At 51.7% G+C, this 16292-nt stretch overlaps 2 protein-coding genes across 12 annotated transcripts; one reads left to right on the forward strand and one right to left on the reverse strand.

Annotated features, from left to right (window-relative positions):
- Positions 1–478: 478 nt before the first annotated feature.
- On the reverse strand, positions 479–11574 carry SLC5A6 (solute carrier family 5 member 6). Of its 11 annotated transcripts, none has more exons than XM_086326011.1 (18): positions 11353–11570; positions 10726–10790; positions 8646–8727; positions 7280–7822; positions 6888–6953; positions 6520–6571; positions 6094–6161; positions 5684–5838; positions 5165–5305; positions 4851–4980; positions 4236–4324; positions 3727–3839; positions 3340–3407; positions 2852–2938; positions 2524–2705; positions 2192–2295; positions 1850–1965; positions 479–1443 (listed from the first exon to the last, which is right to left on the reverse strand). In XM_086326011.1, exons 4-18 carry the CDS (start codon positions 7670–7672, stop codon positions 1291–1293), a joined length of 1917 nt encoding a protein of 638 aa, XP_086182137.1. In that variant the 5' UTR covers positions 7673–7822; positions 8646–8727; positions 10726–10790; positions 11353–11570; the 3' UTR covers positions 479–1290. The 11 variants fall into 11 exon arrangements, 10 of the variants coding, with proteins under 10 accessions (XP_086182137.1, XP_086182136.1, XP_086182139.1 ...); XM_086326010.1 differs by lacking the exon at positions 11353–11570 and adding an exon at positions 10975–11067; XM_086326013.1 differs by lacking the exon at positions 8646–8727 and having other exon boundaries at positions 11353–11574.
- Positions 11575–11622: 48 nt separating this feature from the next.
- Positions 11623–16274, forward strand: ATRAID (all-trans retinoic acid induced differentiation factor). The gene is made up of 7 exons (XM_086326021.1): positions 11623–11748; positions 12435–12556; positions 14183–14254; positions 14463–14534; positions 14635–14756; positions 15627–15724; positions 15940–16274. Exons 1-7 carry the CDS (start codon positions 11650–11652, stop codon positions 16042–16044), a joined length of 690 nt encoding a protein of 229 aa, XP_086182147.1. The 5' UTR covers positions 11623–11649; the 3' UTR covers positions 16045–16274.
- Positions 16275–16292: the final 18 nt, after the last annotated feature.

The raw sequence follows: 16292 nt of genomic DNA on the forward strand, positions 1-16292 counted from the left end.
GGGGCTGTCAAGAGGGGCCTGAAGAGCCTGTGCTCTGGCCAGCTGGATGGGGCCAAGCAGACACAGAGACCAAGTGTGGGTGGGCATAAGCAGAGTTTCTTCACAAGACCATAAAAGTCCACCTTAAATGTTCTATTTTTAAATGCTAAATAGCAACCTTCTTCCTCCTGCCCCCAAAGTGGAAATTCTCAGAGCAACATATTGTTCTGGTCAAGGACAAGTGGGCAGGACAGGCAACAGACCAAGCCACACGGGAAGAGAAGCAGCAGAGGAAAGTGCACGTTCAACCCCATGAACACATTACCCCCTGTAGACATGCACACCGGCCAGAGATCAGAAACCTCACCAGCCACCCTTGGTCCCCTGCAGGCCTCCCTCAGCAGGGGAAGACCTGTGCATGGGAGGAGGGGCTCTTCACCCTCGCCAGGGACAGGACTAGGGTGGACAAGAGCAGGTGCAGACAGTACAGGAACCCAGATTCTAGCCCAATGGCAGTTTTTATTCCTTAGGAACAAAGATATGTGGGTAAAACTCCAAAAGGAAACAGGAGCATGAATGACCAAATGACACGAGGGTGGCATGGCTCAGGAGTCAGACGGATGGCACACTCCACAGTGGACCTGGTCATGTCCTGGTTTCTCAACATCCACCCCATCCCCAAGTGCCCATTGCAAAGGTAGGGGGTGGGGCAGCGAGGTGAAAAACGTCCCTACTCTACACAAAGGAAATTAATGTACCTGCGTGTTCCGAGAGGCCTCTCAGGGACACCAAAACCTCCCTCTCAAGAATGGAGGTAGACAGATCAGGATGTCTGGGTAGCACAGACAACCTCAAAGTAGTGTCCCAGGGGCCCTGTGTGGCTGGCAGAAGCCGTGCTCCAATGGGACTGCAAGGGACACAAGAGCTGGCCAAGGCAGCTCCGCATCAATCTTGCCAGAGTGGGCCCAGCACAGCTATTTCCATTCACTTCAAAGAAGCCTGGCGATGCTGAATCAGAAGCCATTATCCTTTTGCCTGGAGATTTACCTCTATCCCTTTTTCTGGCAGAATTGTACCCCCTGCAAGCCTGGTTCTCTAGAGAACAGATGGGCAAAGAACAAGGAAAAACCTTGTCCTACTCTCACACCTCCTGTGACATGACAGCTTCTGCTGTAGCACAAACTCCCAAGAACAAGGTCCTTTGGTGTGGGTGAGGTCACTCAGTCTGTGACCCTCCTGCGGAATACCAGGGAACTCATCCCAGTACCGCAGGGGCCTCTGGGTCTGGGTCCCAAGTCTGTGATCCCAGGATCACAGTGAGGTCTCCTGGAGGATGAAGGTCGGGCTGATCCCCGGCTGGACGGGGCCTTCCTCAGGCACAGCCATGTCCACCTGGTCTCTGCTGCCCCTCAGCATCCCATTGCTCATCTTCTCTGGAAACATACGGGCTTCCAAGGAGAGGTCCTGGGGAATGTGGGCAAAGGGTGGGGTGAACGTGAGACGAAAGGGGAGGTGAAGGAACCTCCTTTTCCTCTTGCAGGAAGGGTGACCCCGCTGTGATCCTGGCTAGAAAGGGGACCAGCAAGGGGCAGCGGGGGGAGGAGCAGGCCTGGGGTGAGCACGAGGGTGGGAGGAGGGAGAGGACAGGCCAGCAGCTGTGGCCGCTCGGGGCCAAGACCCTTCTGCCCACCAAGCCCCCGCTTCCCTGTGGGAAGGAGCCGGCACCTGCTGCCGGATGGCCCAGGCTCAGGCAGATCATCAGAGAATGGGGGCTGGGGGAGAAAGAAGATGCGGGGGGGGGACGGAAACCAGAAGGTCCGGCAGTAGTCTGAGAGGGAGGGGAGGGGTGATCTGACAACAGAGGAGCTACCTGGCTGCCGGCTCTGCAGGGAAGCCGCTTCTGACAGGACAGGGGCAGGAGGGCAAGGAGTTTCGGCAACACTGGGTAAATGGTCCGAGGGTCCACGGTCCGGCCCCGCATGCCCCCTGAAGACAAAGTGCTCCTGAGACTCTAGTGTATAACCAGGGCACTTCCCAGAGCCATCCAATCTCACTCCTCTGAGCCCCTAGCCCCTACCCACCTCCTAGAGCTCCGCCAAGAAGCCTGACTATTCCAGACATCCAGGAGCCCCTGAGCTCAGACCCCAGACCCCTGAGTGCCATCCCTCGGGCAGTCCTCATTTCTTTGCGCGCCCACCCCACGCCCCCTCACCACTGAGCAGACTGACAGCCAGGCCCACCACAATGACGGTGGTGGAGTTGTGAGCGCTGTACCATAAGTACGACAGGGAATAGAGCCGCTGTAGCCCCGTGGGCCTGGGGAGAGCAGGGGGTGAGGACAATTAGCAACTCATTGAAGGAGCAACCGACCCTCAGGCACCTGGCTCCCCGCCCCCACCCCCTGCAAGGTCCCAGAGGTCGGGGAACCAACACCCAACATTCCCCACCCCCCAGGCTTCTAGTGGCCCATCCCTTAGCAAGGGCCCTGGAAAACCCCTCAAGAATGAGCTGCTTTCCCCAAGGAGAGAGTGAGCTCTGACTCACTTGGAGGCGGCAGTCGAGGGCATCAGTGTGGCCATGGTGACAGCAGTCAGATTGCTGGACAGGGAGAAGCTGGACCCGTTAGGGGGAGAGAGTGCTCTACCAGAGCCCATGCTGGTCACTATGCTCCCGATGCCGATCCAGAAGGCCATAATCAGTCCAGCCAACAGGCCCACGATGGCACCCTGCCCAGAGACGTGACACTCTCTTGTCACAAGGCCAGCCCCACCAAAGCTTTACACCAGTTCCCAGCACTCCTAGTGAAAGCCCTGCCAAGCCATTCCCCAGGTCCACCCCCACACATGACCCTGGAGTCATGTGGGTCACTCACAGGAGGATTTGCACAAGGAAAGAACATCCCAAGGCAGAAGAGTCCAAGCAGTGGCCCCCCAACCATACCAAAGATGCTGATGGCTGCCTGCAGAGGACAGGGTGAGAAAAAGAAAAGAACACACAGGCTCAGAGACCCCAGCCTCAGCAATGTGGCAGAGCCACCACCACTGCCTCAGAGCCCCACCAGCCAGATCTGTCAGTCTCTTCTCCCTGGAACCACTAGAACGCAGGATCCTAGAGGGCAGAAACAGTTATGGGAATATGCCTGGGGTTCTCCAGAGGCTGATCCTTAGACCTCTCTGAGCCAACAACAACTCTGGGGCTTTTGGCTACTAGGGAGTCTGTTCAGACCTACAGGCGTAGCCGGTCAAAGGGGAACTTCTGACACCTGCCCTCTGTGTCAATTCCTTTCACAATAGCAGTCTTCTTCCCTTTCTGATTTCAATCTGCTCCTTTTCTCCCCCAACAATTCTGTTCCCTCATTACCTGCAGCACAGGTCCCATCTGCGAGGAAATATAGGCCATTCCCAGACAAAGTAGCCCATAACCAAAGGCTGGGAAAAAAGCAGGGGAGAAATAAGCAGATGTGAGTTAACACAATAAGCAGGGAAAGCAGAGCAAAGCTCTTTCCCTGGTCAAACTACTACCTCTCTGTCCCTGGGAAGGGAGCATATTACCTCAGGACCCAGCTCCAGGTCCCTCCCACCCTGTCCTCACTTCTAGGTGACCAAGACTGCTCCCCAGGAAGTTCCCTGGCACATAATCAAGGTCAGTGCTTTACTGGGCAAGTGTACTTCAAAGCAGACAGCCGACAGTGCTTAGGAGGTATCTTAGAAAGTACATGGCTGAAAAGATAAGGAAGTATAATCCCACCAATGATTCTGGAAAGCATGGTGGCCCGGACTTCAGAGACACGAGGGAACCAGGGTCGAATCAAGTCTTCCGTTGTAACAGTTGCCAGTGAATTAAAAGCAGAGGATATGGTGCTGAAAGAAGGAAGAGAAAGTCAGGTCCAGAAGGGCAAACCTAACAAGGGACCCTATTGAGGGACAAGTGCCCTAAAGGCAGGAGAGGACGCATGTAACCCAAACACTACTCTGACAGCTGGAACCGAGGAAGAGGCCTGGGAGGCAGGGACACCTGGCCTCTTCTGACTGGGGTTCAGGTTTGGTTCAAGTAAATCAATTCCTGGTATAGAAGACTCCTTCACCAAAAAGGGGCCTCGCCTAGGAGAGGACATGCCTGTCCACACAGAAGAGCTGTCCCTTGTCGTTCACACACAAACAGGCACAATGAGAGGCTCAGAGGGACCTCCCATCCACCCGTCACCTTGTACTCAGAGGGGTCAGCTGTGTCAAGCCTGAGGGGAAAGGTCAAGGTACCTGAGGGAGCCACTGAAGAGGCAGGCGACGAAGAGCCCAGGCAGCCCCGGCAGGCCTCTCAGGAGATCCATCACAAAGTACAAGACGAACTGCAGGCGGAGCAGAAGAGTACAGCTCTGCTCAGAGAAGCCCTTCCCAGGGGAGCGCCGCCCTTCCCCTGCATGTGCCACCCACATGCGCCGACCAGTCTTTGGAGACTGGGCGCCTTAGGAAGGGGGCCAGGCACTGAAGGCGACCCCACAGTAAGTGGAGAGAAAGCGGGCTCTGTACAAAGAAGGACGCAGCAGCCCGTGCCCCAGCTCTCCCCCAGCCAGTGGTGTGACTTGAGCACGCTAGCCACCCCATTGGGTCACCTTTTCTCCTCTACCAGATGAGGCTGTGAGGAGGGATAGAAGAGATCAGCTGTGTGATGGCTCCCCACAGGGCAGGTGGTACGGAGGAGTGAGTCAGTAAAGGGAGGTCCCCGCTCCGTGGGCTGGGCCCTATGATCAGCTGCAGAATCCCAGGGAGGAAGGACTTCACATGCAGTGCCCACCCCAGGTGGGGGTCCTCTCTGCAGCCACCCAGACACTCCCTTTGGAGGGGTCCAGGCAGGGGGCAGGGAGGCCGTCTCACCTGGTCAGGGGCTGCCTGACTCTGCTGGGTGCTCATAGGATACTCCTGGTAGTAGGTAAACATGACCAGGCCAATGAGGCAGCCCATGCTGAGCGCCACCTGCTGGCAGGGGAAGACGGCATAGCAGGAGCTGCAAGAGAGGCCAGTGCAAGCAGAGGGTGTTAGCAGGCATGTCCCCACACCCCAGAAGGCAGGTCCACGTCCTGCCCAGTGGGTGTGCCCTGGTATCCTGCCCCACCGAAACTGCCGCAGCAGAACCAGGTCCCAGTCTCTCCCCCATCCCGGGCCCCCCGTCTTCCCAGTCCTGCCCTCACAGCACTGCAGCCTTCTCCGTGCGGGAACTGAGGTAGCGCTGCACCTGCGCCTGGTTCACTCCATACAAGGAGAGCATCATGAAGACACCCCCGAAGGCCAACGTCCAGAACGTGTGCCGCACAAACGGGTCCGGGTCCAGCCTGCCATAGACACCAACGTGCCACTGTGGCCCCAGACTCAGCCTTCCCTGCCCTCCTCCGACAGGGGGCAGGGCAGAGAGATGGCTGCCGGGGCCAAAGTGGACTCAAGACAGGACAGCAGGCTGGGTGGGGAGGGAGTGGTTCCATTCTACCAACCCACAGCCTCATCCCAGGTACTAGAAACATCCTGACACCTGACCACCCGGGGGAACACTGAGCTTGTCCTCCACCCCTGCAGGCCCAGCCTCCCACTGGCCTCAAGGCTGCACTTCAACTCCCACAGCTTCCTCTCTGCTTACTACCACCCTAGGCGCAGGCTCTAAGAGGGGCTCAGCTCCCAGGCACGACAGACCCCAGCCAGGGAAGGGGTGTACTTACTCAATTCCAGAGATGAGGCCATGCTGGGAAGCCACTTCCCACACGTGCCCCAAACCGCCCACCTTGGCCGACCCCACAATGATAACTGCCAGCTGCCCCAGGAACATGACCAGTGTCTGGAAGACATCTGTCCAGATGACTGCCTTCAGTCCACCCTACAGGGAGAAGACAGCACCCCTGCCACAGATGTCCACGGAGCCACACCACCAGCGAGGGCAGCAGCCAGCTGCTGACATCCTTCCCATCCCATTCCCTACCATCACATCCCATCCCCCGACACGATCCCATCCCTTTTCACAACACCCATCTCCTCACCTATATTCTTATCTACTACCCACCTACTTATCTTGTCCCACCTTTTCCTCTTTCCCCCACCTCCCTCCTCTCCACCCTTCCCTAAGACTGGTTACCAGAGCAGTGTAGATGGTACAGACAATGCCTAGGGTCAGCACTGACAGCCAGAGATCAAAGCCAGTCACTGTAAACAGATAAAAATCACATTCCTATCTCCAGAGGAGGGTTTCCCAGGGATAAACCAGGGAAATGCAGTAAGATATGAACCATTTGATTATAAGGATGAAATAAATCATTTACCACAATGGAAAAAAAAAAAAGGTTTGTAAAGCTCCACCAAAAGGTGTTGATTAACCAATTCAGATGGGGCCTGGTAATGTTTGATTAGCTTTCCACCTCTAGTGAAGACCAGCCAAGGGCCCAGAGTGGAATAATTCCTTGGTCAAGGTTAGGTTCTTTTCTGCATTCTTTCCTCCACCTGCCCCTCCCAAAGGTTTTCCCTAGCCTGCAGTGGCTGGGAGCCAGGGACTGTGACTCCTCACCTGCATTGAGGGCCAAGGATGGTGCATAGAGGACGACCCCCATATAGATCACCTGTTGGGTGTGGAGAGAAAATGTGACGGGAGGAGCCGATGAGGTGGGGCAGAGAGAAGAAAAGACAGACCTCAGCTCCAATATCCCAGAGGCCTTCCTTCACCTACACTCCCCCTCCCTCTCCCTTCTCCCAAAATTTGGTTTGCCACCACCATGGTTATGTGTGCTAGAACTGGAAGGGACGGCAACAAGATGTCTCCGGGGGTGAGCAGGAATTTCAGTCTTGCTAGTCTGAGAGCAGGGAAGGCTCCAGCGAGCCCGAATCCATGTCCCTCTACCCTGCACCAGGTTCAACTTCTATCCTCATTCCACTTACCATCTGAAAGATGAAGGTCACAGTTCCACAAACACGCACAGCTTTATTGAACCGGAGTTCCAGGTACTAGGTAGGAGTAAATTAAAAAAAAAACAAACACAATGCATTCCTCCCCACCCCATCCCCAACAAATCACACACAACTTCCCTCAGGAAGCCCAGGAACAGAGGAAATAGCCAACTCATATCCACTCTGGGCCCCCGTCAGCACAGTGCTTCTCCCCGAACTCCTACCCTGCCCGACCTCACCACAGTGAACTTCTAGACACATAATGTATTTATTCTCTGCCCCTCTCATCAGGCAGACAGAGTTGAGGGGCCCAGATCCCTGTGTGCCTGGTTCCTTCTCTCTACCCCTGCCCCTGAGAGTCCTCTGTGCTCCTCCCTACCTACCTCATAGGCACTGGTGATATGCAGGCGGTAGAAGATGGGGATGAAGACATGTGCTGGGATCAGCAGTCCTAGGAAATAGCAGCAGCCCAGGAACCAATACTGGGTCCCGAATCGGTAGATCTCAGACGGCACACCCAGGATGGCCACAGCTGACTGGAAGGTGGCCAGCAAGGACAGGGCCACAGGAAGGCAGCCCATTTTTCGATCTGCCAACAGCAACTGGCCGATGCTATGTCGGCCCCAGCCACGATAGGCATGGTAGAGCCCGATGGCAAGGGAGAGAACCAGCAGCAGGACAAAGACCACATAGTCCACCAGGCTGAAGGTGGACGTGACCACGTTGGTGTCTGAGGCTGGAGGGAGGGGCGTGGCGGTGCTCAACCCCACACTCATATTCTCTCTGAGTCTGTGACCTGCGGCCACTTGCTCTTCCTGGGGTCTGGGCTGCCACTCAGCTGGGCAGTGACAGGCAAGCCGCTACAACCTGACTTCCAGACACCGCCTCACAGTCCTCCTCCACCAAGTGACATTGTCCAGGGTGATCTACAAAGAAACTGGCTCTCAGGCAGGCCTCCCCTGCCTTCACGGCCACCCACCCTCGGGCTTGTGCATTCCACACCCATCAGATTTGCCCAGCCAGGCCCCAGGGCAACCAGAAAGGTCTGGAGGCATTGATATGTGTTTAGTAGGGCAGAGTTGGGAGGAGAGGGAGGAAGCAGCAGATTGAGATAGCCAGGAGGTAACTATTTGGCCAAGACCTTTCTGGGTATACACAACTGTGAAACTTAAGAACCTTCTAAGGTCTTCACCCTAGCAGGAAAAGAAAAATCACCTCTAGCCCACCCTCTAGTTTCTTCTCAGAATCCCCTGCCCCACCCGCTGCCTGAACACACAGACCCAGTCACTACAATGTAAGCCAGCAGAGTCCAGCCTGGCGCCTCCACCCAGCAGGGAAGAAGAAACTTCAGGAAAGAGACTAACAAAACCATGGCCTCTATTCTCCCAGCCTCAGGCCCCACCTTCCGAACAGCACGCCTTTTCAGCACTGATCACCAGGAAGACCACCTCCACAGCAGCCTCAAATTCCTTTTCAGGCATCCCCAGGCCAACGACTCTGTTCTCCCCAACTTATTTAAAGCCCTGCCAACCACCTCTCAGCTCTTCTACCTGTAACACGGCAGTCAGTAGCAGATCCAGGGAGAGATTGGGTTCAAAAGTGAGAGGCCAACATGCTGGAACCAGGGGTTCACAGTTACAATTTCAGGGGCACTTCAGAAAGAAGCTAGCCAGCCAGGGAGTTGGGGCAGGGGTGGGCAAGAGAAACAGTCAGGGAAAGTGGTGCTATCCCACAGGAGCAGACACCCACCTCAAGGAGCAATCCCTGCTGTGAAGCAAGGCTGCCTGGAGAAGCTGCGTGTCTGGAGCTGAACGGAGGCTGAAGGCCTGGTCTATAAGAAGCAGAGGTGAGAAGAGCTAAGGTGAAGCTCAGCAGCTATTTGTTGCGGCCCCTTCAGGGAACCAATCACTGCGGTCCAAATGGCCCTATCACCCTACAACCCCCAAACTCCAGCTCAGCCCTAGAGACTCCAGAATGGAGAGCAGGGAGCTCACATTCAACGGCATTCTTAGATGGATTAGGCTTTTGCTGCAAGTTCCACTTGGCACTGAATGCCAGGAGGAATTGCAAAAGAGTTGCTGAGAGATGGGAAAGTTGCTGTTCTAACTCCTGCACAATAAATACTAATCCTTAGAGAATATATTAAATACCATTATCCTCAGAACAAGGACCAGATCACGGTATGCCAAAACTTAGAGGAATCTTAGGAGATCACTAGCATAACCCCCTCATTTACCAACAGACACACCAAGGCCTGCGAATTTAGAAAGCCTAACATGATGACCATTAACATTTTTGAACACATGTTGTAAAACACAGCACTGTGCTATGTACTTTATAAGTATTAGCAATGATAATAATATCTATACCTTTCAAAACACCATGTCTCTCAGGTTATACACTTTATATGAACACTCTTTAGTTCTCTAGGGTTGGACAGCATCATATAAAACAACAGAGAAATAACAGGATTGTCAGTAAGTGTGACAGGTAATTCACCAGAAGCCCCTCCCTCCCTAGTCCCTGAACTGGGGCTGGAGCAGAGTGTTAACTGTTGTCAATCATTCCTGGAACAAAGTTTAGGTTTCAACTAATCTAGAGACAGATTAACATAAATCATGTCTTCTGTTCTTGCCCACTAGGAGAAAGATCAGCTTCGCTGTCTTCCGGCCCTCCTACCCTGTGTTCTTGGATATATGTTGCCTGCCTGGCAAGATATGGCTTCATGCAGACCAAACCTGAACCCTGAACCTCCTGGGGTCAACGAAGAGGTGAAAACAAGTTGGCAACTCTTGAATCACATGTTCTACTAAGTCACAAATGTGAGTCCCCAGAACAATGTTCCCAACAGGCCACTCAGGTTTAACCTAAAGATGCCTGGGGCTTTGCTACATTGCAACATCTCAAGTTTTCTCACTCCTCTTTGGCAAGGTTTTCATTGCTATGATAGAGGTGATAGGAACTACCAGAGAGTAAGAGGAAATATGTCTGCTGTGTACAAATGTACAGACGTAAAGGGTTAATGATATGGCTAGGCAGGTAGTTGCAGAAAGGAAGGAAGGTCAAAGTATAGAATGGAAAACAAGATGTACAGAAACGCAGACTCTCTGCTGCTGGGGTAAACTGGCAGGGCTTCCTGAGAATTCTATTTGCATGAGATGCAGAGAACCCTCCTGGATGGCTGAAGAAAGAGCCAGGCAAGACAGGAAAAACCTGACCCAGTAACAAAAACTTCACCAGACACGGTTCTAAGAGCAGGACAGGGACCTTCTAACCTTTAAAAAACTCACCTCTCTCTGAGAGGTGCTAAAAGTAACAGAAAAGCTGTTTCACTAAAACTCTAACACACAGGGCACCAAATAGCAGGCTGTAGGGGGCTCTTTTTAAAAGTCTGATATACACAGACAAGAAAGAGAATCATTCCTAACCACCCTAATCACACTCTCACTTTGGTAGCAAAATGAATTGCTTTGCCCCCTACAAAAGGCAAATGGGCCACCGGAGGACCAATCTTCCCCAAAAGATGCCTTCAAAATCTGTCCTTGTGCCTAGAATCCCGCAAGATCTGAAAGGCTCTAGAGGTCCTCATTAAAACGCTAATGCCTTAGTAAATGTGCCAGCCCTCTGAAAGTAAATGCTTTTAGATTCCAGACACCTGGGGGTAGGTAGAAGGGGAGCCAGGCTAGAAGACGAGCTTTGATTAGCTTTGATGAGTTTTTTCTGGCCCTAACCAAAGCCCACACTCAGTCCCTCCCGGCACGGGGCTCCCTTGGCGCCCCTTCGGTCGGGGCCTCGTGCCACCACGGGATAGCCCTCGTCTTCCCCTTACCTCCAGGGCCCAGCCAAGACTAAGAAGGTCTTGTCGTTCTTCCCGAGATCTGCATCGCTCCTTTTCTGGGAAGACAAAGGAGATGAGGACTTAGGGGACTATCTATCCCGCTTCCACCTCCTCGCCAGAGCACCGGACGCCGCGTGGTTTCAGGACTGAGCTGAAAGGGACAGGGTGCCCCGAGCGTCCTCAGGCTCGTCTCCTTCCGACAGGATTTGCCCTTCGTCCTTTGCTCCCCATCACCCTTACCCTCTTTATTTCCTGACTTCTCTCCTCCCTCCACACGCGAGGTGGCACAACCACTACCACCTCGCCGCCTGCACGTTCACCTTCCCCGGACTCCAGGCTAGGAGCCGGCCCACCCCGCTCCTCATCTTTCTGCTCCTCCCCGTCCCTCCCCGCCCTGACGCCACTCTCCGCAGCCTGTGTGCTCCAACCCAACCCCTCACGGCCCGCCCTCGACCGGCCCTCCTGCTCGATCTCCACACGTGGGTCCGGCCTCCGCGGGAGAGCGGGCCCGGCCACGCCGGGCCGGGTGACAGCTGAGTCCCGCCCCCTGCCGGTCCTCGCGCCGCCATGTTTACTGCGGGCAGATGGATTAACCCCGAGTTGCTTCAGAGACGCTACCCCGACGTCCGGGAGCATGGAGCGCGGCGCTGAGAAAGCGGTGGCAAGGAGGTCTTCGCTTAAGGGGGGAGAAGGGTGTGGTTAGTCCCCCGAACTAGGACTGGGGCCCCCAACGACAACAACAAAAAAATGCGCTGACCCCCACGACTAAAGGTAACCCCAGCCCTCCCAGCACCGACCAACCCACCTGACTAGCGGGGCGGGCCAGGCCACGCCCCGCACGGGGGCGTGACACGGTGGGAGGCAGGGCCGCACGCGCGTCTCGCGATCAGTGGAGAAGGTCGGAAGGAGCGAAAAATGGCCCCTTGCGGGCTCGGCAGTCCTTTGAGCTTGGTTCCCTGGGCTGCAGCCCTGCTCTTCGTTCTGAGCGTGGGAAGGGCTTTGGCGCTACCCGAGGTACTGAAGCAGATTAAAGGTTGGGTTGAAAAAGAATTGCTCGCCGGCACTCGGCTCTCCCCTCTCCCCTGCCTGCCGCAGCCCCGATTTCGTTCCTGGGGCCTCCCTACCCGTCACCTAGCCGGCTCCCACTCCCGAGTACTCAACGCCGCTGTCTCCCAGCGCTTTCGCCCTGCTGACGTCCAAAGACGTTTGAAATTTGACCTCCTCGCTCGAATAGTTATATTGGAATAACTATAAGTTCTTTCCACAAATGAGCCCTCCGGCCGTTCTGCAAGCTTGCTGCGTTCTAATGCCGCTGGATAGCGTGCGTTGGTAGGACTGTACTTTCTGTAATGCTTGATGAGTTCTTTTTGTACCTGCAGTCCTTTTACACCCGGTCACATGGGGCTGGCAGGTTGAGAAGTCGTTGGAGAGGGCATTATAAGTGTGTTCGAATAGTAATTCTCAGAGATGAGATCCTTCCCTGGACAAGATCCGGTACGGAAATTCTCCGGTGCGCTGTTTTGGCGCCTGGTTCCAGAGGAAGAAATATGTCTTCTGTAAATCTGACATAAAGGCCCTATGTTAGAGGAATTCTGCAGCATATACTGGCAGTTAACGTTTGAGCCTCTGTTTCCTGCCCCCCCCTCCCCCCGCCCCCGGCTTTTCTTTCTGGAGTTCTAATAGTTTTCTCTCTTCTGCAGATATGCACCCAGTGTCCAGGGAGTGTGCAAAATTTGTCAGAAGTGGCTTTTTATTGTAAGCGGACACCAGAGCTAACGCTGCGAGCCCGCTGCTGCCTGAATGGGGAAGGCACCATCCTGGGGTGAGGGAGAAGACCTCCCTGGGTACTGGAAAAAAGTTCCCAAACCGGATTCTTCAAGGCTTGCCTGATTGGCTTTGGGGATAAATATTCATATATATTTTTGAGGCATCTAAACCGTGATAAGTGAAGAATCTGCCTACAGTCCAGGAGACCTGGGTTGGGATTCCTGGGTTGGGAAGATCACTCGGAGAAGGAAATGGCAACCCACTCCAGTATTCTTGCCTGGAGAATCCCATGGACAGAGGAGCCTGGCGGGCTACAGTCCATGGGGTTGAAAAGCGTGAGACACATACTGAGTGACTAACACTTTAAACAACCCTGTGGTTCTTCCTGGTTGAAAAATGCATAAAAGTCATAATTTTGAGCATTTTTTAACCTTATTTCTTTTGTTTATTATCAACTCTGTCTTATTTACTGTAGTGTCTCCATGAAATGACTCCTTTGGCCTCCAGGACACTGATACACGGTTTTCTTCCTCTTCTCATTAATTCATATTTGAGGCAAATTTCTCTTTTTGTCCCCTTATACAGATTACTTCCTGCATTGTTTTCCCCTCACACTCTTGAGAATCCACTTATTCTTACAGCTTCAACCATTATGCAGGTGTCTCCCAAAACTAGATCTCTCTTAATTTCCTTTGACTTTTCTCCAGATATGTGGAGAAAACATAATAGATTCCTATTAAACATTTCCTTTTTCAGAGCACCCTCACTTCTGATTCAGATTGTCTTGCTTCCTTTCTCCTCATTCCGTTATCTATCTAAATACTGATTTGTATTGAACTTTCAGAAAACCAGTTTCTTTCCATTATTGCTCTGGCTTTAAAATTACACTTACAATTGTCTGTGGTCCTAGGATAAAGTACAAACCAGGAACTATCATAGACTGGCCCAACCTACCTTTCCAACATTACTTTCAATTAGTTGTCCACTCAAACCCTCCAGGAGAGTCTGGCTTCAGCCTTCTACCTCCAAAAGCAGGCCACCTTTATTTCTCTGTTCAAGCCTCTCTCTTTACCTAAACTTGCCTTCCTCCATCAAATTAGGACATATCTGTCCTTTAATTCCAACATCTTTTGTGAATACTCTGTACTACTAAATGCCAGAGTAATATCTTTTAATTTTTCACTTCCTCTAATCCTTAGTGTCTGTACCACTCAAGTTAATTTTATATACTGTTCACATTGCAATTTAATGTTTATATATTTTTTATTTTGGGTGATGGTCTTGTTCCCCTAGTACCTTGTAAACAACTTGCAAGCTAAGATACTGAATGTTATTTTTAAGTCTCCCAATTTTTGCAGTTAGTAGGCATTAAGTAATATTTGCAGTTAGTAGTCATTAAGTAAATACTAAGGCACCATTCCATTAAGTAAAGGAATAGCAATAGATATTGAAGAAATATGACTAGTGCAAATGAGGGACAGAATTTTTAAAATTTAAGTAGCTACATGTGTTAGTGGTTACTTAATTGGACAATGCAGGATGAAAACATCTACCAGAGTGCCTAGTTTGTGGTCCTGACATAGGTGTGTTCAATGAATATTAGCTGTAAAGAGGGTTGTAATAGCTTACCCTGGGTGAAGGGGAAAGATACACAGTTTCACTGATTACTTTATTTCCTCAGGCTGGATCTCCAGAACTGCTCTCTGAAGGACCCTGGTCCAAACTTTCCTCAAGCACATACTGCTATCATCATGTAAGTCGTTAGTTATCCTCCTTCCGAAAAAGTGACCTTGGCGTAGGGTTGATGGGAAAGTCTTTGACGATGGACTGCTAAAAAGATGTTTGAATATTGTCTACATTTGGACAACTCAGAATAAGAACTGGATTACCATCCAGAAAGATGTATGAATGGAAGTAAAGTGTTTTCCTAGAGCACAGTGCTAACAGTGTGTGCTTTGCAGAGACCTTCAGGCAAACCCCCTCCAGGGTGACTTGGTCAACACCTTCCATGGCTTTACTCAGCTCCAGACTCTGTGAGTAAGAGTGTGGGGTGCGGGAGAGAACCAAAGAGAGGCAGTGCTATGAACTCAGCAACTTTGGTCTGCATATTATGACTGCCTGTGTTGTGTTCAGGATACTGCCACAAGATGTCAACTGTCCTGGAGGTATTAATGCCTGGGATACTATCACTTTTTATATAAACAACCAGAGTTGCGAAGGACAAAGGAATATTTGCAACACCACTGAGGACCCAGGTATGCTGTCTCACTTCCACCCCTCCGGAAACTACCCTTCCTCCCTGTATTCTCTACTTTAGATCAGAAAGACGGTAAAATTGCCTAAGTGCCTTTTGTTCAGGTTTCCGAAGTGTTCAGTTCAGTTCAGTCCAGGTGCTCAGTCGTGTCCGACTCTTTATGATCCCAAGGACTGCAGCATACCAGGCTTCCCTGTCTATCACCAACTCCTGGAGCTTGCTCAAACTCTTGTCCATTGAGTCGGTGATGTCATCCAACCATCTCATCTTCTGTCATCCCCTTCTTCTCCTGTCTTCTTCAGTCTTTCCCAGCCTCAGGCTATTTTCCAATGAGTCAGTTCTTTGCATCAGGTTTCCAAAGTATTGGAGCTTCAGTTTCAACATCAGTCCTTCCAGTGAACACCCAGGACTGATCTCCTTTAGGATGGACTGGTTGGATCTCCTTGCAGTCCAAGGGACTCTCAAGAGTCTTCTCCAACACCATGGTTCAAAAGCATCAGTTCTTTGGCATTCAGCTTTCTTTATGGTCCAACTCTCACATCCATACATGAATGACTACTGGAAAAAACCATAGCTTTGACTAGACAGACCTTTGTCGGCAAAGTAATGTCTCTGCTTTTTGATATGCTGTTTACATTTGTCATAGCTTTAATACACTCTCTAGGTTTGTCATAGCTCGGAAGTCTTAACCCTTTGGAAAGAAAGATCTTAAAATTATTTTGTTATCATGATAGTGTTCTGATTATCTGTAGTCTATTTTCCACTCTACGTTTGCCCTAGAAATAGTTGAGAGAATCTAAGCTGAAGGAGATATATGGGAAATATACCTAATGAAATCCAGTGATGTTCTCTGTTTCTCTCTGGCTCTCAGAAATATGTCCTGAGAATGGATCTTGTGTACCTGATGGTCCAGGTCTCTTGCAGTGTGTCTGTGCTGATGGCTTCCATGGCTACAGGTGTATGCGCCAGGTGAGGAATTAGGCCTCCTAATTAGGGGTAAGAGATACGCATAGATCAAGTACCTCTTTCAAAGAAGACCAGCAGCTGATGCAAATCACCTAGAGAAGGAAACTAGAAGAAAACTGCCCTGGCTCAGGGGACAGATATGCTAGGAATTACTGAATGTTAGGTTTTAAGCCCTTGGTGTAACCCTGTATGAAGTTTTTTTGGTCTGTTATTCACAGGGCTCCTTCCCATTGTTCATGTTCTTTGGTATTCTGGGATCCACCACCTTATCCATCTCCATCCTCCTTTGGGGGACTCAACGCCGAAAAGCCAAGGCTTCATGAACCACACAGATCTTCCCACTGACCTAAAGATCATCCCCATCTTAGCCCAGTCAGGGAGATTTGCTTCCTAGACATCAATCATCAGCGGATCCTCCCAAGGCAGAGGCCTCCGATGGAAGGAAGATGGAAATTTGCACAACCCTAGTGTGTTGTAGACATCCAGTCCGGGAGTGGACTAGTACCAGTTCACATTTGTGCTGTTGACCATAATAAACAGTTTTTCTTTTTTTCTTCTTGTCTCTTGGTTG

Source organism: Bos grunniens, chromosome 11 (assembly GCF_055505025.1).
Source record: "Bos grunniens cultivar Pamir isolate PY7600 chromosome 11, Bosgru_T2T1.0, whole genome shotgun sequence".
Taxonomy (NCBI): domain Eukaryota; kingdom Metazoa; phylum Chordata; class Mammalia; order Artiodactyla; family Bovidae; genus Bos; species Bos grunniens.